This window comes from Alosa alosa, chromosome 17 (assembly GCF_017589495.1).
Source record: "Alosa alosa isolate M-15738 ecotype Scorff River chromosome 17, AALO_Geno_1.1, whole genome shotgun sequence".
In the NCBI taxonomy this organism is placed as follows: domain Eukaryota; kingdom Metazoa; phylum Chordata; class Actinopteri; order Clupeiformes; family Clupeidae; genus Alosa; species Alosa alosa.
The window spans coordinates 3,396,012-3,419,450 of record NC_063205.1 but is presented as its reverse complement, the minus strand read 5'-3'; the positions used below and the strand labels follow the sequence as shown (position 1 = coordinate 3,419,450).

Sequence of the window (23,439 nt, the reverse complement as noted above, 5' to 3'; positions counted from 1 at the left end):
TCCGGCAACAAGAGCCCCGTGCCATTGTTTAATTAGGAGAATGAAGCCATACAGCTCTTCTTTAAGGACGTTTAGCACTTAGGGGAGACGGCGGGGACAGTTGCAACGCTTTTTGCATTTGGCTCTGTTACTCAGAGACGGTTTGGATTAGACAAACCAATTTTTTATACAATACACTTACATATGTGTTAATAGTCTAAACCATTTAAAGATAATTACAGAATCTACATTTTTCACAATTTGCATTTGAATGTAAGGAGTCAGATGTTGCAACTGACCCCTGGCCCGGGGACAGTTGCAACATTGTTTGGGGATGGTTGCAACATGTTAAAAATACAATATATTACAATATATGTCAGTGCAGCAAAATGATTATTTTTGTATGTAAATACAAGTTATGTAAGTTATAATAATATTACAGTGTTATTTATTCACCAGCTTTGATTAGATGACAATTATAGATTTGTCAAGATGAGTAGGCCTTATGTGCAGATGTCAAATATTGAAATTGATATAAAATACAGTAGGACTTTAGTGACATAGGAAGAATGGAACAATTTGGGAGGCAATCCACTTTTATTTAGACTATTGTCATGTAAACATGTTTTTAAAAATATATATTTTATATGATCATATTTATGCATTGTACGGGACTGACTGTACAGTTGACAGTTGTTGCAACTGTCCCCTTTCCTGTCAGCCATGATAAAACAAGGGGACCTTGACACATGCTAACCATAGTAGCTTAAAGTTAACATATCACTCATTTAAATCATATAAGTTTGAGCTGAATCACAAAAACAGTGACAGCAGTTTAACAGAAACAAAGCTCAAGAAAATAAAATACTTTCATACCTAAAAAACAGCTTTTTTACAATAAACCCTGGAGCAGTTCAGGAATCTCCTTGCTTTTTCTCTGCTAAGGCGGGCATCCAACTGAGCATATGCAGTGTGAGTGTCATCACTCTACCTTGTTTCTGATTGGAGAAAATTGACATGTTGCAACCATCCCCTGTTGTAACTGTCCCCGGTCTCCCCTACTTTGAGTTAACTTATACTGAGTTAACTTAACTTAAAGGATACTTGGGCCACCTTTTTCAGCAATGTTGCTGGGCAACCTCAAAACCTGTTCCATGTGTTCTGATCCGACAATGAGTCAAACTTGGCTAATGATGATTAAAGTTCTCCAGAAAAAAAACTTCCAATATTAAAGGGAAGTGTTCCAGAACTACAATACACAGTAACATTCCCCAGCAAAATTGCTCGGAAGAGGTGCTCAGAAAGTTGCCTTGTGTGATCAGCTTACATCTTACTTCCTGCGACAGGACCGTCCGCTGTACAAAGCACTACTGGAAGCTCAACGTGGCGACCATGCAGTACGTCAACCCCCCCGACAGCTTCATGCAGGATGAACTCGGTAAGCCAGAACACCCTGAGGTGTTGAAATTCGCCACAAACAATGGCCAACGTTCGTGGCCAGAGCTCCCTGAGGTGTTCAAATTCGGCACAAACAATGGTCAACGTTCGTGGCGAGCATAAACAGTTCTCATGAATGTGTCTGAACAGTAACATTTTAAACAATTTGGTGTTAACATTTCAACGATAATCCTTCATCCAGTTCCAATGTATATTTGCCGAGAACTACCTCCTCAAAGTGTTTGGAAGTGTTCGAAAAGTTCGCAGAGAAATTGAAGCAAATAGAGAAAAATCTTTGGCTATGTATGAGAATTTGAATGTTTGTAAACATTTGGCTATGTATGAGAATTTGAAATGTACCTCATCCTGTAGTCTGGAAATCCAGTTATAATAAGATGATAATCTGAATCTACTGTATATCTGAATCGGAATCTAGTCTGAATCCTGTTTACATTTGGATTTCCTCCTCCTGCATCTAGTTTGTATATAGTCTAACTGGGGGGTATTCCATCAACCTCACTAAAGGCCAAACCTGGCTTATTTCTCTAATAAGTCTCGCTAATTTTAGTGAGAAGTCCGTTCCATTAATGAGGTTAACGTGAATCCCATCTTGGTAACCATGGGAAATTATGCCACAGAACTAACCTGCTCCGTAGCAGATTAACTTTCAAGCTAAATTAAGCTGTGTTGCAAAAAAAAAAAAACAATCAGTCGGAAAACGAGTCCAAAAAGATGGTTCCGTCAACCTCTGCTCTCGTCACCTGTAGCCTACAACTTCAAAAATAGAAGTAGGCCTATAGAAATGTTTTTTTTCCGACAGTGCACCAAGCATGGATTTACACATTCACTACCTCCAAAGAATGTATGAAGATTATACGATTAAACATGTTTTAACTTCACGTGTGGTTCTAGGAATCGTGCTACTCTGTGTCACTTACGTTCGGTGGTGGTGTAACGTGCAGCGAGACGGTATAGGAAAGGAATTACATTCTTGCGTGTTCGCAGGTTCGCTTCCCATACAAAGTATTAAGGCTACATTGTTTATCACCTTGATGATGGCATTTTTAGTTATAATCTTTGATGAAAGACATATGTCTACTGCTGATAAAGGGTCATGCACATTTGGTAGGCTGTTCAGTGACATATCTGATGCAAGCCAAAGGATAATTATTCTGTAGCCTAGGCAGCGAATAATTAAAACTGCTTCATGTGTCGACGATTGTTCATGAATGTCAAATCAACTGTGTGCCACACAGATCAAAAACTAGGCATAAATTGAATGCCATTGCATTTCAGATAATTTTATTTCAAACACTTTGGGGCTTATGGGAGACAATAGGCTATTATGTTGATACTAATTTATTTTATGACCACCTACACCTAGACAATAATTTGGAGTGAAGTCTTTTAATATAAGAACGTAGGCTATAGATAGTTTTGAATATATGGCAAAGTTGTTTGAGTTTATACCATTTATTCATTCACTCGTTTTGTTCAAGCATAGACTGTAGGCTATAGTCTGTGTTCAAGAGTGAAGCCAATCGAACTCGCAATTGATTTCAAACCATTAGCATTGTTGTTTTAAATGTATGCTTTGATTATTCTCCAATTTCTGTAGGCATTTATGTTGTATGTGTGTGTTGTATTGTGTGTGTGTGCTGTATTGTGTGTATGTGGTGTGTGTTTTTGTTGTGGTGTGTGTGTGTGTGTGTGTGTGTGTGCGTGCGCGAGTGCATGTGTGTGTGCGGTTGATGTTGCATGCACAGAGGTCGTGTGGGCAGATGGCCCTGATGGTGGTCTGGACCTTGTGGAGCTGAATCCTCATGACCCCTGGCTCACCGACCCAAAGGAGACCCAGGAGCTGCAGCCCGGTGAAGTGACCGTGAGTGTGTGTGTGTGTGTGTCACCCACCAATGTAAAAACTTCCCACCAACGTAATAAACCACCAATGTAATAAAAAGCTGCATATTTTAAAAATAATAATCCTGCCAATGTAATCATTTCCCACCAAAGTCAAAGTCAGCTTTATTGTCAATTTCTTCACATGTTCCAGACATACAAAGAGATCGAAATTACGTTTCTCACTATCCCACGGTGAAGACAAGACATATTTTGCCAATTTAAGTCCACAGACAAACATAACATTCAAGTAAACAAAAAAGTAAGTAAATAAGTAAATAAGAGGGCACATATAATAATGAAAAAATAAGAGCAGCAAAATTTGGTTGAAATTGTGCATAGACAGTCAATAAAATACTAGTGCAAAGTCAGGCCAATAAGAGGCTTGGGTAGTTCTGTTTGACCTAAGTAATAAAGAAAGTGGCATAGTGGTGCAAGTTATGTAAGAGCAGCAGAAGTGTTGTTGTCCTGAAAACACAACACCAAGTTGTAAAGTGTACAAGTGTGCAAGTGTTCAAGTGTGCAAGTGGAGTAGTGCAGGCGGCCATTGTGGGTCCAATGTCCAGGATGTTATGTAGCTGAGGGTGGAGGGGGGAGAGGATAATAATAATAATAAAGCTTTATTTGTATAGCACCTTTCATACACAGAATGCAGCTCAAAGTGCTTTACATTTGAAGCATGTAACACAATAATAGTCAGTCAGTCATTATCAATCACTTTTCTTTGCTGTTTATGTTATACTCAGCAACATATCAAAAATATAGAAAATGACGTCATAAGACTGGCAGCCTTAACCCTCTTACCCCCCACAAGCACGCCATATGGCAACTGTGGCAAGGAAAAACTCCCATATTCCAGGAAGAAACCTTGAGCAGAACCTGACTTAATAGGGGAGCCCATCTGCTTCTGGCTGGCTGCGCCCAATAGTAGCAGATGTAGAATAATCTGAAAATGTAGTCTACAGGATAAGATGAGTTAACTAAAAGCTTTCCTGTACAGGTATGTTTTCAGATCTTTTTAAAATATTTACTGAACTCGCCTGCTTGATGTACAGAGGCAGGGTGTTCCATAGTTTGGGGCATAATGGATAAACGCAGCTTCTCCACTTTGTTTGTGGAGCACTTTGGGTAATGATTAAAAGATTAGAATTGATGATCTAAGTTTCCTTTGTGGTTGATAAGATATTAAAAGCTCAGAGATATATGAAGGTGATATGCCATTCAGAGCTTTGTAAGTAATTAACATAACCTTAAAATCAATTCTATAGGAAATAGGGAGCCAGTGCAGTTCAGCCAACACAGGGGTGATGTGTTCTCTCTTCTTAGTCTTAGTTAAAAGTCTAGCTGCAGAGTTCTGTATGAGTGCCAATTTCTTTAGATGTTTTTTTTGGAAGACCAGTGAAAAGTGCATTGCAGTAGTCTAACCTGCTAGTGATAAAGGCGTGAATTAGTTTTTCTGCATCTTGTTGAGTTAAAAAGGGCCGCACTTTGGCAATGTTTCTCAAGTGGAAATAGGCTGTCTGAGTAACTTTACTGATATGGGGCTTAAAACTTAACTCTGCATCTAAGAAGACACCGAGGCTTGTTACTTTTGGTTTGACCTGGTGTGCCAAGTTCCCCAGATTACTAAGAATAATATCTCGCTTTAGTTTTGGTCCAACCAGAAGTACCTCTGTTTTGTCAGGAGGGAGAGAGTTCAGCATCCTTACAGCTTGGTGTATGAAGCTGTTGGTGAGTCTGGTAGTGCGGGAGCGCAGGCTTCTGTACCTCTTCCCAGAGGGCAGTAGATCAAACAGATTGTGAGCGGGGTGACTTGCATCACTCACAATTTTGGTCGCCTTGCGGGTGAGGTGGGTGGTGTAAATGTCCTTCAGGGAGGGGAGTGAAGCACCAATGATCCTTCCAGCTGTGTTCACTATGCGCTGCAGGGCTTTCAACGTAATAAACCAATAATAATTACGCTTGCAGGAAGTTATGTTAGTGGGAAGGTTAAAAAAAATGTATTACATTAACTTCTCACCTATATGTATTAAATCACTGATTTAGTGAAATTATATCTGTTCTATCCATAGACTGTGTATACAGGGATTAAAGTGAAAAAAAATCATTTGACAACTTTTTTCAGGCCATAAGTCATACGTTGTTCTTATCTACCTATAGAGATAGCACCCCTTTTGCGATCGCAACCTATTGGTTTTTAATGTACAAAAAGATGCAAACAGCAAAGTAAAGGATATTAGCCTTATTCACACGGCGGCCATTGTTTAAACCAAAACGAGGCTACAGGGTACACTTACTATATAATTAATGCCACCTACAGGTGAATGCATAGAACATACCAATCCTATGGTTTGTGTACCCTGTAGCCTCGTTTTAGCCGCCAATGGCCGCCATGTGAATAAGGCAAATTGAGAGTGTTCTTGATTGAGATAGAGTTTTCCTGATGAACAAAAATATATTTTAGTACCATCCCTGACCATTCCTGATTAGCCATTGCTGTTCTTTTCTACTGCAGCAATATTGTAGAAAGGCTTTAACGCACTCTTATTTAATTACTTCAGGCCAAAAGTGTTTAAAGGGGAGATTTTTCTTCTTGTTAATATGCAATTCAACACCAAGTAAAATCTATAAAATCAAGTTTGCAAGACTTCCCATTTCCTCATCAAAGTAACGAACCAGAACATTCTAGATATTGTTCATATTTCCATTTGTTGCCTCATCCGCATTTAATGAACACATGGTAATTTTGACAACTCAGTTTTTGACAACTCAGTTTTCCAAGATAACAACAATCTGGAGACGGTGCTTTTGTCTTCAGCAACAGATTGTATAAGGTTGACAAGAGGTTGCGATATGGTGAGGGACAGGTCGTGGTTGGCGCTTATGAAAGAACATGAGCCTACTTTCTAAACGTAAAAACGGTCAGCCATAGATAAAACGTAGCCTACCTCTGTCGTGGTGGCTAGTTGCACCAGGTAGGGAAGATGTCCTGAAGTGCACGAACGTTAACCTTATGGCGGTCTTCTGATTGGTGGCGTGCTAAAACGTTTTCCCATTTCATCCATAAACAATTTTCTTGCAGCCAACCGCAAGTAAAAGCAAACCCTGGCACTTTAATTTCTTTACACCATGGCTTGTTAGTTCTCCCCCGTTTCCAACAGCTGCCCATCTCCATTTATTTTTTAACTTTTGACACCTGCCTTCCTTTAGCAACAACGCATCCATGTGTGACAGGGCCCTCAGGTTTATCCAACTAAATGGATGAGGACAGAGGCAGTAGTATAAACAATGTTATATTTATTATTTCTTTTCTTTGTTTAAAACAGATGGCAGGGGTGTACAGTAGGTAAATCCAATAAAAACAAAATCACAATACAAAATAATCAAAGAAAACAAAATGTAATACACATAACCATAAATTAAATGCCCAGTGGATTGGTGGCTGCTACACGGCCTGAATTAACACAGGTACAGTAACCCTCGGATGGCTGCCCAGCCCCGAAAGCGATCTATGGCCATACACACAAACACAAGTGTAACACTCAAGCTTTCTAAATACAACCCACACGAGTATAAATAGGTGTTCAGTACACGCTCAACCACTACACTAGAATGTGCCCTCACCGCAAACTAGGGGAAGGCGGCAGTCCTAGAGTACCTTAACTGTGTTACCTGATAGACCTAGCAGGCCATACTAGCAAACAGGGGGAAGGAGGGGGCATTTAATAAAGGAAACAATACAAGACAAAACAAAGACAAAGACAAACACGCTATTCAGCGCCAGTGGAGTGCTACCGATACAGCTACAATGAATAGCAGAAGCTATAATGAACTAATACTACCTGGGACATAGACCCCTATGGCCCAAGAGTAACAGTCTACTGTGTGGAGAAACTAGGTTGGGAGTCACAAAGAACTCAATATGAACTAATACCACCTGGGGCATAGATAGACCCCTATGCCCCAGGAGTAACAGTCTCCCGTGTGGATAAGCTAAGTCAGGGGTTACAAGAACCCATTAAAAACTAATACTGCCGGGGGGAGGGATAAGTCTCAATAGCCTCAGAGTAACAGTCTGAAATCGCTAACTGGCTGCTAATATGAGCTCAGGGATGGCAACAGCACTACACCTTGTCGAGTAACAGACCCTGGCAAACAGTGTAAATGCACCAGTGTATCACACTCAGACAAGCATACAACACAAAGAAAATAAACCAACACAAACAAGCATACCGTACATCCACTTTGACGTGCTGTTAGTTTAACACTGACTAATAACAAAAGAAACTCTAATGGGGGAAAACAGTGGTCAAACTGTGATAGACAGCCAGCTGTGATCTACAACAGAGAGAAACGTTTAACACCCTGGTCCATGGTTATGTCGCATTTCATAACAATACACAACAGTTTTTATGAAGTTTAAAAAAGTCAAGCGACATGTAAAAAAAAGAAAACATTGTACCAGATAAATATTTAAAATAGGACCGTTACACTGTTAGAACAATAACCAATGCCTACCTCGGCCTTTTCCACAATGCGAGCTAGCCCAGGGGAACAGGAGGGAAGTGTGTCAGCTATAAAAACAAGGGAGCGAAAATTACAGACGCTGCATGCTGTTGTTTGGCCCGTATAGCTAACTTAGTCTGCTCACATTAGTTGAGTGTTGGACCATAGCTATTGCAATGTTGCTATTGTAAGAGGCCTACCTCCACGTTCATCATTCGCATTGGTAGTCACAGGGAAACAGGAGTAGGAAGGAGATGACAGTCTATAGCAAGATGAGCCAAACGTTACGACACTACAACCACCTGCCCCGTGTTCAAACTACGCGGCTAAACACAAACTCTCACTTTATGCTATTACCTACATGTCAGACAAACGTTCGTGGTCTACGGCAGTGGCAACAACTCACATTAAAAGTGTAAGGAGTACATGAAACATTCCACCTACCCAGACCACAGCGAGGGAGTTGTTCGCAACCAAAATCCAGCATGAAGTGCGCGGTTTGTACCGACCAGCGACAAGCAACTTGCGTACCAAACAATTTGGGAGAGCTTCTTTTGTGTTTGTCGGGAAGGAAGTTACGTACCCATGACCCCCAGCCCGCACGCCCAGGTGATTGCAATTAGTCGTGATCCTGACCTGATCACACATGACAGCTAGTGGCCTTGCCAAATAGACGCACACAAATCATGACGCTAATATGCGAGGTTCTGGTAGGCCTATTGGTTATGGTTTTGTGCTATAAATTAATAATAGTTTATAGCAAAGTTTTAAGTTGACTATTTTAATTGTATGGTTATTGTTTGTCAACATACACTCACAACCTACTGTCGTTAAAAGTGAGGCCTAAGCAAAATAGGCTAAAAGGCTGTCTGTGCGTCACAAACAGACTGACCCCCTTACTCAATACAACAGTTCGCAATGATGACAGTGATATTATTATTTTTTTTATGCCAACACGCTCAGTCAAAACCTTCCGTCGCAAATTGTGAAAAACATTGTTGTACATGTCATAACAGACGGGATAATAAATTGCATAGGCTACGGGTTATATTGCGTCGCTTTACACATAATGTTAGTTGCATTGATTAAAAACTGTAACAATAATAGTAGCCTACATCGGGTGGCATAGAAGGCTATCTGTTTAAGTCATAGGTGACACCCAAAATGAATGACCTCCCCTGACAAGAGTTCGCGATAGTAAGAAATTGTCTACATTGATGCACGGAAAGAACACAGCCTACCCTTCTTCTCAGGAGCGTGCGGTCCATATGGGCAGGTGGGGCAGCGAACTACCTGAAGCATCCTCCACAAAAAATAGTTCTTCAGTAAAATCATTGCTCCAAGTCTACTTTTAATAATGTGATTGTCACATTAATTATCTATAGTTTCTGTAGGCTTTCCAACTATTTTTGGTCTATTGACATCAACTTTTGGATGATGATGGCGATTCTCGTTGAGTGTAATGTGTCATGCAATGTTGGGGCAGGGCACCTCGACGATCGCATTCCTCAATAATTTATCGCATAACCCTGGCGGCTTTAAAGAGGATTGCAATCCGCGCTAAAAGACGCCTGTATGGTCGTAAAGTAGTCTGCCCCATGGTCATATTCTAGAACTACTCAAATTATTCCGCCAGTTATAAATTAGGCCTATCGTTTCATTTCAAGATGCAGAAATGGCGAGTAGTGTTGCACCTGTTAACCGTGTTGAGTTTCTGTTAAATTAGGTTGAAATTAGAAGATACGTTAGCTAACCCTGGTGTCTTCCTTGGTTTAGCTTCTAGTGGATTTAATAGCATCTTTTGACAGCGCAAAAAGGAGAAGGCAACGGTGTTCAAAGGTATGGCATAGGTTGCTGCAGAGAATGAGGTATATCCTATAATATAGCCTAGTTTCTACAGCGAGTGGTCAGACAATTATCCATAACACCCAACTGTCTTGAGTTGCAGTTATAAAACCCAACTACTTAAAAATATTAGATAGTTAGCAGGCCAGACAGAACAAAACAAAAAAAGTTTTGTTATGCTTCGCTGGTTTAACGTGATGAGAACGGTGCAAACTTAACTGATGTGTTACTGATCTACAATTCTGACTGTGACATGATTTAAGCATACAGCAAAGTCCTGTAAAATATGTCATTTTAATGTAGCTCAAAATGATAGGCTATTAAAAAAAGTCAGACTTTCTGCCCTACCAAAATGTATGGTCACCGCACGCTTCTCCGAATTCGCACATAGAGCTCACAATATCATATCCAAAAAAGTTAAACGGATTGGCCAACCTCATCAGCTGTATCTAATGTGTCACTATAATCCAACTTTTAGACCGTTATAGTCCTGAATTTCCCCTCGGGGATCAATAAAATATCTATCTATCTATCTATCTATCTATCTAGTCCTCCATACGTGTTCTTTGGAAAAGCAAAGGTGATAATCCCCCCGCCCCCCTCCTATTTTTTTCTTATCGGATCTGCATCGATCTCAAATATGACATTTCTAAAATCAAATTGACGGAAATCCGTCCTATGACGGAGAACTTTAATCCTTCTACTACCACTAGATGGGGGACGATCGGTTTCAGGCTCCAGCTCAACCTTCAGTAGGATAATTTTGGTGAAAATGACTGTGGGCGCTGCCGGAGCATGGTAACTGGAATCTATCTGTTGCAACGCAGTGGCGAAACGTAAGGAAAATGTTCGAGGAAGCCAAAGTGACGGGAAAAATATGTTTATTTATGTATGTGTTTATTTCGGGGGGTATACATTTTGTGCAATGTACAACATAGATACATTTTGTGCGGCACAACATAGGCTACTGTAGACCTAGCCTACAGGTCATGTAGAAAACTGGACGAGGGGCGCTTGAGACAGCAACACGCACGCTGTCTCTCTGTCTCCCTCCACCCCTCACACACACACATTGCCTACTGTACATCCTCCACACAACTGCATACTCACTTACCACAACTACATTAGGCCTATGCGAAGGCTACGGTGCATATAAATAAGCTGTAACACGCATTGTCACGGCAATGTATAACGCAGTCTGGACTACTGGCACTCGTAACAACTCACACAGGCTCTTTCTCTCTCTCTCCCTCCCTTGAAACTGTTACAAACTTCGTTACCCCAAGTTGACCCCAGATACACGGAGGATACACGAGTTTGCCGTTTATTTTAGGCTAACGTTAGTGGAGAGTTTGCAGATTTTTACCTTGTGGATGTTTATTGCACGAGTCTCTTGGATAGCAGCACTGCGAGTTAAACTCCCTCGCATCAACAATCTGCCCTGAGACGGTGAACAACTGGCTTCAGGGTGAGTAGAAAGGGACATTGGATTCTGTTTACAGAGCCGCTGTGGTTTAGTTACCAGCTAGTAAACGCATTATTATCGATCTGTGATATCGTCGGAGTCATGGTTTATACTCTCTATGGTCGGAGTGCTAGCTTGTAGAGTTTGACATAAGTGTTTCCAAGGTGTTTAGCTGCTAGCCCTTTCCTAGGTTGGATCGTATGGTAGCCTAACACTGGACCTCATCTGAGGCTACTTCGAGATATTATTCCAAAGGGGACAGATAGGCTACTGCACTTAAAACTTTAAACGATTGAACGAACCTTCCCGGACTTTGTAATTGCGACCAGTGACTGCACTGGGTGAACGAAGCCTAAGTTGAAACTTAGGCTCCATGGCACATAGACTGTGGGCTCGCCCTTCTATTAATTTAAAAAGACTACAAGCTGCCCCACCGAGTTTGCGATAAAGTAAGCAAGAAAAGGTCTTTTTAAGTCAGGATATGGCGAGTCAATGGCATTTATTCGTCCAAAGTTACAGACCAGTTTCCATAGTGCACATCTTATCAATAGTTTGAATGTCGTGTGTGTTTCTGCTCATTGACAAAATAGCATTCAGTATGATTCATGCCCAATTAATTTCCCCTGTTAAAGTGTTCGCCTTTGTTTCACTAGTTTGGTTTAATTTTGTATGAGATTTTGTGATGTAGGCTAGCCTATGATAAACGGCTTATGGCCAATATGTAACTCAGCTAGGCCTAATGTTAGTTTCCTCAGCCATGTCAGCTAGCCTCAGACTCATTATCTGCTATGGCTGCTAGTGCTAGTGCAGAGTAGCTTACCATGCCAGTGATGTAGCCGATTGTTGAAATCCAACATGGCGGCGCCCGTGTAACAACAACAACACTTTCAACATACAATTTTATCCCTTTTAATAAATTCAGCCATTTTAATTATTGTACCAATGAGAAGAAATAAAATACATCTGTTATCACCTTTACTTCAAATTCCAGTTCAGTTCATCTTTAATTGCAAAAGAAATGTTGACTGGTAAGTTATTCAAGACTGCAGATGCTGACTTGCCTATTTCTCGATCCCTTGACCGCAGCAACGCTACTTCCTAGTTTACCTGGGTTACAAGAATGCCCTTTCACTCCTGTTACAATATGCTATAATTTATAGCAGGTTAAACAAAAGTGAGAACATATTGTGGGGGGAAATATACTTACCATTTTGGTACGCTTAGCTTTATATACAAGCGGCACAGCCAGGTGATGTAACTTACAAGTAGCTAACATTAACTAGCTAGCTAACTTTATGTGCTGCTTCATCAGGTTGTTCAATGATATATTGAGTCTAAAAATATGCAAGAACGTTAGCAAATTACCAACATGTTAATGTACCTTCTCTGACTTTTCGTGGTGGCAAGTTCTGCACAATCCTTCATACTCACACACCGTTTCACTTGGTTTCACTGGGCGCCAAATCTAGACTGCATTTTCTGGTAGGAGTCTTCTGCATGCGAGTTTGTCACGTCCGACCATCATAGACCTCTGGAGTCTAACTTGATTTCTCTAACTTGCTAACAAGTCGCAAGTTAGCTCTGGGGTAGCAAAAATCAAATTGTGCCGCCTTCACATACCATTGATTATAATATCTACTCGAAGGTTGAAGACAAAAGTGCGTTCAGGAAAACGTCTGCGTCTCCGATTTCGTCGTCTCCCTGCCCGAGAATTTAACAGGTGATCTCCTTATATGGGCATAGATGGTAGCTTTTTGTAGGCGAACTTCAGAGGTCTGTCAGAGCATCGTCATGTGTGGTGGTCACATCACATGGTTAGGCCTACTGTTTGCAAATGTGAACTTGAAAATATGTGCAATTAAAACAAATAAGCCAATGAAAATCATTTGAGAATTGTTGTACAACAGCTAGAGCTCTTACAGATCAGACTAATTTATACAACAAATAGGTCTGGATGAGCATTACATTAGTTCACTTAGAGAGCTCTCTGATGGATAAGCCTGAGTAAAATGTGAGATAAATAAATTGAGCAAGTCTGAGTATTGTATAAGCCTTTGCTGAGATCTCTTTTGTAAATCTAAAAAGGACTAAACTGAGATGACTAGAATGAGAACGGTTCAAGCTTGTGAAGAGATCTCTTTTACAGAACTTTTCAGTTTACAGAGAGAGCTCTCTGGTGGATCAGCCTGAGTAAAACACTGAGCATTATTTAAAATATTGATGAGATCTCATTTGTATATTAAAGGAAGTCTACACTGAGATAACTTAACTCTTTTGCTCTAGAGACAAACCTGAGAAGTGGGAGACAAAAGCAATAATCTCATTTTTATATCACTGTGATCTCATTATTGTCTAGGAGAAACAATTGAGAAAGAGAGGAGCTCTCATTTGAACATTTTCTTTCCTCTGGGGTAACAACGATACCTTAACGCATTTTCAGATACCGCTGTTCTGAGCATACTAAGCAAATTGGCCATTTGTAACTTTGAATCCCTCCTCACGTTAAGCTATGGTCCAATAATGTGTTCACTAAAACACAAGTAAAGTTATTTGTTGGGCTGATTCATAAATGGGCATACCGAGGTTGTCGACCTAGCAGGCTAGGTGGCGTTTATTGCCATTCGCAAAACTAAGCAAGAGTTAACGTTAATGAAACTTAACATCGCCTTCTCCAGTGACAAAGTGTATTCAAATGAAGTTGCAACGATGATGGCGGCAATCACTGGTTACGTTAAACCATTTTAAACAAGTAGGACTGTAAATGATGGTGACTATGGCTAACGTCACTTCGGAGCAGAGCCCTTTTACTTTACCTATCAACTGGCTAATGCTAGCATGATGTAGCATGCTATGAGCTAATATACTTAGCATCTACGAAAGAACAGCACATATCTTTTTTCACAAAGAATCTGTAACAACTAACAACGATGTCTCTTACAAACAACTACACAATGTATGACTATCAATATGTATTTAGTCAGACTGTGATAAGATATAGCCTAATGATAATAACAGCAACACTTATTTAGGTTAGATTATGTGTCGAAATCAGGTGTCGTTAAAATAAGTGAGCGACGACGTGGTAGTGTCTGCAGCCTAGACGGTAAAACATAATGGACAAAGCGTCGTGTCTGCAGCCAGCCAGCTGTCAATCATGGGTGTAAACACGCCCTTTTTAGATTTGTTAATATAACATAAAAAAAAAAAATTCAGCGAGAAAAGAAAAATTGTCTGTATTGAAGCATCTTGAAAACTATTTTTTCGAATAAAAAGTTGTTGATACAAAAATAGTTTTAGGTGAGAAAAGTGACACGGAAAGTTGGCTACTTGCCCATTGAAATACATGGGGATGGGCAGAGTTACACATTGTACTGCAGCCAGCACCAGGGGGCTCTGGACTAACGCTCGCATCACTCTTAACAGACGGCACACTGTCCAGTTCGATATATACAGTCTATGGTTTTATCAGTTGTAAGGTCATAGTTGTCATTATTTAAGACAATCAAGGGAGAAGTCCAGAGAGTCTCCATGCAAGTTTCTGATGGATTGGCAGTAGGCTACCTCGGAATGTATCAAGTGAATTCATAAGTAACATTTATCCACGAACAACCAGGATATTTTAAGAAAAGTATATGTAGTTAAACTAGATGTACCACATAGCGGTACAAAATATGACCGCCAGTCCTGTACATCCGTTCCGTGAACATAAACAACACTAATCAATTTATATCCATCTTCTACTCCATCCCCCACTCTTGAAACTTTTGTGTATGCTTGTTTGGCATGCCTGTGTGTGTGTGCGGGCCGCACAGCAAGTAGCCTACTGGCGCTGCGAAGGTGAATAGATTTGTACACTAGCCAAAAAAGTTGTAGCATTGTTATAAAACCTTTAAAATCTCTAAACAATCACAAGTAGGGCAGTTCATCACAGTTCATCCATTGCAACTGGACTGATGAAAGGTCAAGACACCTGTAGGCTACATTGTAATTGGGGAAAGCAGAAGGTATCCATTTAACATTTATTTATTTATTTATTTAACTACAAACAAAACAATCCCTGTCATTTCCATGCAGTTTTCAACAGCTATCAAGAAGAGAGGTCATGCTATGGATTTTGTGAATGTTTCTTCTTCTTCTTCTACATTTGCAAGATTTTAGTCATCTTTAGTTCATATGATATTCAACTTAATTGTCAATGCACAAATTAAATACCAATAGTCTAAAACGAAATGCAGTTTTACATCTAACCAGTGGTACAAATAACTGACATGTCCAAAAGGGCCTTCATAAAATGCGTAGCTAGACTGTTAACATTTTAACGGGCCAAGTTGAGAGCTGCGTCCGTTATTGTTCGTGGGAGAAATACTGATTTCCACTAGGGCTGGGACAACGCGTCGACGTAATCGATGACGTCGACGCAAAAAATACGTTGACGCAAATAATGCGCGTTGATTTGTCAAGCATAACGTGTGCCGCTAAATATTTTTAATTTTACAACTTGTGTTCCCATACGCTGACTAATCTGTGGCTGGGCGGCACGAAATCAAAACCAGTCACCACACATTGATGTTCTATGTTGTACTATTTAAATTAAAGATAAGATAAAATCCTTTAATTGAGCTGCGCTTTTTACGCACACAGCCTTTCCATGCCCCGCCCGCTCTCTCTCGTAACGAGCCCGCATGTGCATTTAACAAAATATTCACGATTGTTGAAGGATTGCTGTTGCCACATAGAAGCATTGCATAGAACACGGCGGGCTAAATTGCTATTAAATCCGCTTAGCATCGTGACCATGCTGCGCAAATTTGTTAAAAACTGCTGCATTAAAGTTAACTCTGTTAAGGTCTTATCACAGTACGTTATTTGAACTAACTACGTTATGAATTGCATCCACACATCAGCAGCCTTTTAACTGTGTTAATGTTACAATTGCAAGGATTCCCTCACGAACGTCTTAAAGTGACAGGCACTCAATTAGACCTATACACTACTGAATTTTATTGAATGCTACCTCTGACTAAGAATGCATTACTTTGCACTTGTATAGTCTTTTATTTTGGCATTTTAAGAGCAATAAACATATATTGCAATGTTAAGGAATTCATGTTTTTTTATTCAGATATGTAAATCAACATGTATAAGTTGCTATTAGTCAATTAATAGGGAGATAATCGAATCGAAATCGAATCGGATTGAAAAAATGAATCGTTAGATTAATCGATGCATCGAAAAAATAATCGCTAGATTAATCATTTAAAAAATAATAGTTTATCCCAGCCCTAATTTCCATATTGCAACTAGGCTACTGAATCCATAGTCAGGGACCACCAGCAATGTCCTCAGACCAGTGGTTGAAAACATCTGGCTTACAGTATCAAGCGGACTTAAGCTGCCACCTCTTGGTGAAAAGTTGTAATACATTTCACCCAGCTGCGTGAATCACAGAAAGCGCGAATGAAGTGGCCACTTCTAAATGGGACCCACTGTACAGTAGCCTAGCTATGTCTGTGGCTAAAGCAGCCATAATGAAAGTGTTATCATTGTTTGGATACTTCACAGACACACATGCTTTTTAATCGCAAAGAGTACAACTACCAAGCTGGAATCAAAGCACACCGATTCACCTCTCACAACCTTCAAACAAACAAACAAGCGTCTCAGTCTCACGCATGTATAGCCATAAAACTGTATCAGACGTAACGTTGGTAAATCATCCATCGCACAGAATGATTTTTGTAGCACGTGCAACAGGTACAGCCCTGTCCTGGATACGTCTCTTAAAGTGTGCTCAAAACATTTGGTTTGAATGGAGATGTAGATCACGGGTGCGTTAATAAATCTACATTTGTGACGAGTTGACACAATGATTCACTTTGACAAATTTATGTAGTCTAGTCAATTAAGTCGTCTCAGCCCTAGTTACTTTAGGCCTACTTTGAGCCATGTTCTTCCTTAACGTTTGAAAAAAGAGAATTGAAGTAGCAGTGCTTGGGAATGAACGTCAGCTCAGATGCTTGATGAATTTTTGTGGTCTTAATGCAACACTTGCACTGACAGGGCCACCAAGGACTGTGAGCGAATCAACAGCAGAAAAACCTATTTAGCAAGCAGAAATGTCCCAGCCTGTTTAGGATGCTTCATAGACAGGTTATCTTTCAGGTAGGCCTATATTTTCCATTAGAAAACCATCACGTTAGCGAACGCGTTGTGGCTAACTCACTTAGCGCCTGTAGACTATATGGTCAGAAAAGAAGAGGACAGTCGAAAGATACAATTACAGCGCTGATATCAATTTGCTTGATAACAGCATTTATGGTTTTCTACAAATACACCAATAGCCTAATCAAATTGGCCTCCCATCACTCAACCAATGCTAACAGTAGGCCTAACATTATTTTACCTAGGTCGTAGGCTATTGATAAACGTAACTTGCATAAGATTAACGTACCTGCAGTAAAAGCCAAGCATGTCTGATAAATATTCTCAGATTTATTTCGGCTTCAAGAAGAAATGGGAATTACATTTCATGTGAAAATCATCCTACCCTTATTAGACGTTCTCTGCGGTAAACTACAGTGTTGTCCTTGTAGGCTAGGACCCACTTCCAACCCACTTTAGATCAACTTCCAACAAAATTACGTCTCACTGCAACGATGCGCCATCTGGTGGACAAACGACTAAAATGCAGCCAAAAAAATGATGAACATTTGGTTTTCCTTTAATCTTACTGAATTTGTAATTATGTATCGGCCGTTCTAATTGCCGATACCAATAGTATGTGCGTGCCTGTGTGTGTGCACATGTGTATATGTGTGCACCACCATCTACAGGCCAATGAGTGTACAGTCACTAAATGTACACATAACTTAATTTTTTTAGACCCCCCCCCATGGATGAAATTCTACGAAACTTGGCATACCCCCAGAGAATGTCAGGTTAATCATACAAATAAAATGTAGTGCAGTTCTGAACATCTTAACTGAAGAGAGGGGTGATTAAAGCAGAATGATATTGCATTTTCATTTTTTTACCGGGGTGTAAATCACAAATTAGTGATTATGGGCTAGGTTGATGTGGGTAAGTTTTTTAAGTCCGCACATCCAAATGTCTGACCTAGGAGCAGGACAAACAAACGACTAGACAAAAAAGAGAAAAGGTTCGCTTCAACCAGGGTTTTCTGCTTCCACTTGTTTTTATTTTTTATTTTTCCGTGATGTTTCGGGTAATCACCCTTCTTCAGACGTGGAAACACATACAAAACACACCCACATGAATGGCTTAGAACAATTTATTGATGCCTATTTTTTACCCATTGTTGCTGTTATCAGACTTGAATACAGTTTGTACATATTGGGGATGGGGTATGCACAGTAGTGTCATTATTGTTGTCTCGTCATGTTTTCTATTTCTGTTTTTGTTGTTATTTCTTTTTTATTTCTTGGTTGTCTGTTGTGGTCCCTGAGTGTACAGTGTCACTTGTATATAGGGGGTGTCACTCTCAATGTTTTTTGTGCTTAAGGTCATCAGCTTTGTAACTAATGACTATGGTCTGGGTTGTGAGCCCGATTATTGAGAACAACTGTTTACACCTGCAATGAGGGTCATGTGATCACCCGGAAATTGTATATATGGGGTGTGTTTTGTATGTGTTTTCACGTCTGAAGAAGGGTGATTACCAGAAACGTCACGGAAAAAAAATAAATAAAAACAAGTGGGAGCAGAAAACCCTGGTTGAAGCGGACCTTTTCTCTTTTTTGTCTAGGTTGATGTGGGCCCTTGAGACCAACATACCATAAAAAATTCTTCATCCTCGGTGCCACGGTTCAGGTAGTTATTTAGGAAAAACTGCATGTTTTGCGGTTTGGGGGGGCCCAGCGCGGTGGGGGGGGAGTGGCCCCTGGGGACCAAACGAAATTTTTCCGTAAAAGTCTAGTGGGGCAACATAACCACCAAATTCGAATTGCTTAACGGCCTGATTGTGAGGTCATCAGCCCAATGTTAAGTCTATGGGGCATTTTCATGCACTGTAATAAAAAGAAGTAGAAGCCTAGGAAGAACAGTACAGTGCATTTTCATGCACTGTAATAAGAAGCCTAGGAAGAACTTTTGTTTTTTTTTTTGTCAGAAATTCTAAAACAACGATGTTTTTTAACACTTCAAAATAACATTTACTAAATGAACCTTACATTTTTCAGTAGCCATAGATATGTAGATTTGAACAAAATCTGGTTTGGTTCCTAACGGGAGCATTTACTGCCTGAAATATCCGATTTTGTTTACCACGCTCGGAGTTATAGTGCTGGCCTGATGGGTCGCCTATTTACACCGTTTCAACGGCACATGAACGGTTAGACCGAGAATTCTCGTCATGAAATTAAAATTCTACTGGAGCTCCAAGCAGTTGTGTACACGCAGCTTTACAACACTGTTTACAGCTCTTCGAGTCACGGTAAAATGTCATTTTTGGTACATAGCTAATTTAGATACACCTATGGTGTGGGTGGTTGCGTTTCTTTAGGAGTCCGCCGTCTTGGTTTGTATAGAAATGGATATTAAGTGACACATACACGCAAGACGGTGGAAATACGGGACCGACGGTAATAGCGGGAGTTCCGATATATACTTATTATACTTATACTTAACTATATTCACAGAAAAAAACTAATTACACAGGCAATGAAAAAATGAAAGAAAAAAAACATCTCAATTTCAATTGCTCTCTGCCCCCCTTTTCTCTTCTTCTCTTTCCATTTTTTTTGTCTCTCTAGTTGACATATCTCACTCATGCATGTATGGAGCTGAAGTTGGGTGAGCGGAGGATGATGTTTGACCCCTGGCTGACGGGCCCTGCGTTCGCTCGTGGCTGGTGGTTGCTGCACGAGCCTCCGCCCGACTCCCTGGACAGGCTGTGCAACGCTGACCTCGTCTACATCAGCCACATGCACTCAGACCACCTCAGGTAGGCCGGGCTGGACTGGGTTGGACCGGGCTAGTATGGGCTTGGCTGTGGCGTCCAGGGTTGTACTGAGCTGGGCTGTGGTGGGGTGGGATGGGCTGTACTGGGGTGGGTTGTGGTGGGATGGGGTGTACTTAGTCTGTCGAGAGCAAATAAGCAAAAAAGAAAAATCTTTGAAAAATCTGTTTTTTTTAGAATAGCCGAATCTGCTTCATTCCTCTCTAGTAGTCTAGTGCTTGAGGCAGTAAATGAGAAGGAAGTGTCAGTCAGTCAGGGAAGTCATTTGTTTTACATTTGCTTATAAATGGAGCATCAGATAAGGTTTGGCTGTAAGACACGTGTACCTTTGCCTGTCAAACAACCCATAGCTTTAGTCCAGGAAAAAAAAACATTGGCTAATGGTCTGAGCCAAACTATCACACACACACACACACACACACACACACAGCAACCCCTGTGCTGGCCTGATTTCACACACACACACACACACACACACACACACACAAACAACTGTGCAGGATAGCAAACTTTGAAAAAAAAGTGCTCTTATATGTGCAGAACACATGATAAAAAATATCAGGATATTACTAATGAATATATGACTATAATGAATATAATTCCAATACCCTCAGTTTCATATGAAACACTATTTAATCTGGGGCGGTGTGAGTGCAGTGGCTAAGGAGCTGGGTTACTGTAGGTTACTTTCACTTTCTAGAGTGCACATTCAATCATTACGTGAAAGATGCTTCATACCAAAACAGCGATCAAACATTATCAAATGTATCATGACGTGTTGTCACAAACACTTACTCCAATTAGAAAATCAAAATCATGTAAGTAAAGACTAGTTAGAGGTGATGCATCCCCTTTCTTGAAATCCGGAGACTTCTTATTATAGTGGATGGAATCCACTATCTTGAAATCTCCTGGCTGCTTCTTATTACAGTGCATGAAAATGCACTGTTCTTCCTAGGCTTCTTCTTTTTATTACAGTGCATGAAAATGCCCCATAGACTTAACATTGGGCTGATGACCTCACAATCAGGCCGTTAAGCAATTAGAATCCTAGGCCAGGTGTTCCGGCCACCTGCATCAACTGTCAGTTTCTCAGGCTTATATAGTCTCATTATCTTAAGTCTACATCCTGTTCCTGTTTCCTCTGTCCACAACATAATTTAACCATTTAAACTATCCACCTATTTAACTGTTCAGTCATTCCACCTATATTAAATCTCATCTACCTAGCAAATAATTTAACCTTTTAAACTATCCACCTATTTAACTGTTCAGTCATTCCAACTATATTAAACCTCATCTACCTAGCAAATAATTTAACCATTTAAACTATCCACCTTTTTAACTGTTCAGTCATTCCAACTATATTAAACCTCATCTACCAAGCAAATAATTTAACCATTTAAACTATCCACCTATTTAACTGTTCAGTCATTCCAACTATATTAAACCTCATGTACCTAGCAACCAATATAGCAACCACCTCAAGTACCCTAGCAACAGCCTAGCAACCACGTCAAATACCCTAGCAACAGCCTAGCAACCACTTCCACAGTTACAACCTCGCAACCAATAAGTTTAACCTAGGCCATCATTTCACATATTAGTACTAGCATTGATTTTATTTAGATTTTTAAAGAACTAATTAATTTTAAAATATAAAAAGCGTATTATAAAAATTCTTATATTTTGACATGTATCTCACCACAGCAAGCTCATAGCTCTACATGCATTTCATATGTGTGTAGGGCAGACTTTTGTAGAATTCTGGGGTATTCTCACTGTATTCTGATGTGTTAATATGTTACATCTGTGTGTAGTATACAACAGGGAGAGGTCCATATTATTGTACATAACTGTGCCTTAGCCTGTGTACCAGCAGGAAGGTCATACAGGCCAATGTTTAGGAACATCCGGGGAACATCAGACATAACATGGGCCGAGGGAGACATCATGTCTGCCTATTCGGGCTAGTATCTCCATCTGGCCAGGGCCGGGTTTTGTACACTGGTTGGCACCTGCCACGTTGGCATGATTGACGTTTGTATGTTTTAGTATAACAGGCTTTGTCTTAGATTTTGACACGGAGACGGATCGAGGAAGCGACCCGAGGAGCATCTTCTGTCGGAAGGCTCAGCAGCCGCTTCTAATAACAACCACAACTGTTAGACTCTGCACAGTTTTACTGTTTGAGACTTAGCCTGTGTTCTGTTATTCATTGTTGTACCTTCTACAATAAATCATCATCTAATCGCTGATCCTGATCCCGCCGTCAAGCTTTATTGACCATCTTCAATACAGACATTAGAACTAAAACACAACGCAACAACCAGAGAATCCAACATTTGGTGCCGTGACCCTTCTCGCAAAAGGAGAAGAAAGACGACAACATTTGGTTATCGTGACCCGACCGCAAGAGGAGAGGAAAGACGAGAACATCCAACGGGTTCAAAGAGACTTTCGGGGCAGGTTTTGGATTTTGAACATCTGTAAGAAGAGTCCATCTTGGCACCCTGATTGACGTGACTGAATCCCAGCTGGAAGCCTGCCAAGAGGGGAAACACTGCTGCACTGCGCACCCTGCATGCAGTGAAGACATTCTGACCAGGTGAAAGCAAAAAGTCTTTACTCCTTTATGCGGGAAAAAGAACCAAAGTAAACCTAATTTATTAGATAAATTAGAAATTAAAAGCTGCACATTACTGAGAGTATTGAAGTTTGTGTCATTAAGTGTTTAGACAAGTAACATACCTATATCAATGATTGATGAGCTCTAGATGTCATTTGATATAAGAAGTTTTCTGGAAAAAAGTAAAAGGTCAAAGTGCACACATATTTTGGGTAATTGGATAGATTTGTGAACGAATTAAAAGAAGTAATCGATTAACTACGGACAAGCTTGGGGGATTAAATCTTTTCTTTTTCTGTACTGCCATTACATGTTAAGCTGTGTGAGTTTTATGAGATAAATGCTGTGCGTGTGCCAATGAGAAAACAGGAGTTGCTACAGTCATTATTTTGCTGAGTGAACTGTGTGGTTGTTTCTCAACGGTCTTTGTTTAGTTAGTGGCCTAGGAATAAACTTAGTGCTACAGTGATACGGAAAGGAGACGAAATCACCAGAGTGGGGAGTTTTGGTTGTGCAGTATTTGAAAAGAGGGATAGGGTTTCCACCTATGTTTTTTTGTTGACTTGGTCAACTGTGAATTTAACGAAAGATCGTTAAAGGTGTGAGTGAGACATTAATTTGTATCATTGTCCAGCCGTTTTGGGAGAAAAGAAACAGTCTGAGTTAAGTGGAACTGACACTGGTGAAATTTATTGTTGTGGC

At 40.3% G+C, this 23,439-nt stretch overlaps 1 protein-coding gene and 1 long non-coding RNA gene across 5 annotated transcripts in view; one reads left to right on the top strand and one right to left on the bottom strand.

The window, feature by feature from the left end:
• Positions 1–23,439, top strand: part of cmah (cytidine monophospho-N-acetylneuraminic acid hydroxylase) — a 96,250-nt gene that overhangs the window by 27,516 nt on the left and 45,295 nt on the right. For all 4 annotated transcript variants that reach the window (XM_048267670.1, XM_048267667.1, XM_048267669.1 and 1 more), the window contains 3 exons: positions 1,326–1,417; positions 3,183–3,298; positions 19,903–20,093. In XM_048267670.1, the coding sequence (XP_048123627.1) occupies positions 1,326–1,417; positions 3,183–3,298; positions 19,903–20,093 (399 nt within the window). The remainder of the gene's footprint in view (positions 1–1,325; positions 1,418–3,182; positions 3,299–19,902; positions 20,094–23,439) is intronic.
• Positions 6,546–8,587, bottom strand: LOC125310346. Its single transcript, XR_007196286.1, has 3 exons — positions 8,266–8,587; positions 8,022–8,083; positions 6,546–7,889 (listed from the first exon to the last, which is right to left on the bottom strand). It is a non-coding gene; the product is annotated as an uncharacterized LOC125310346 (long non-coding RNA).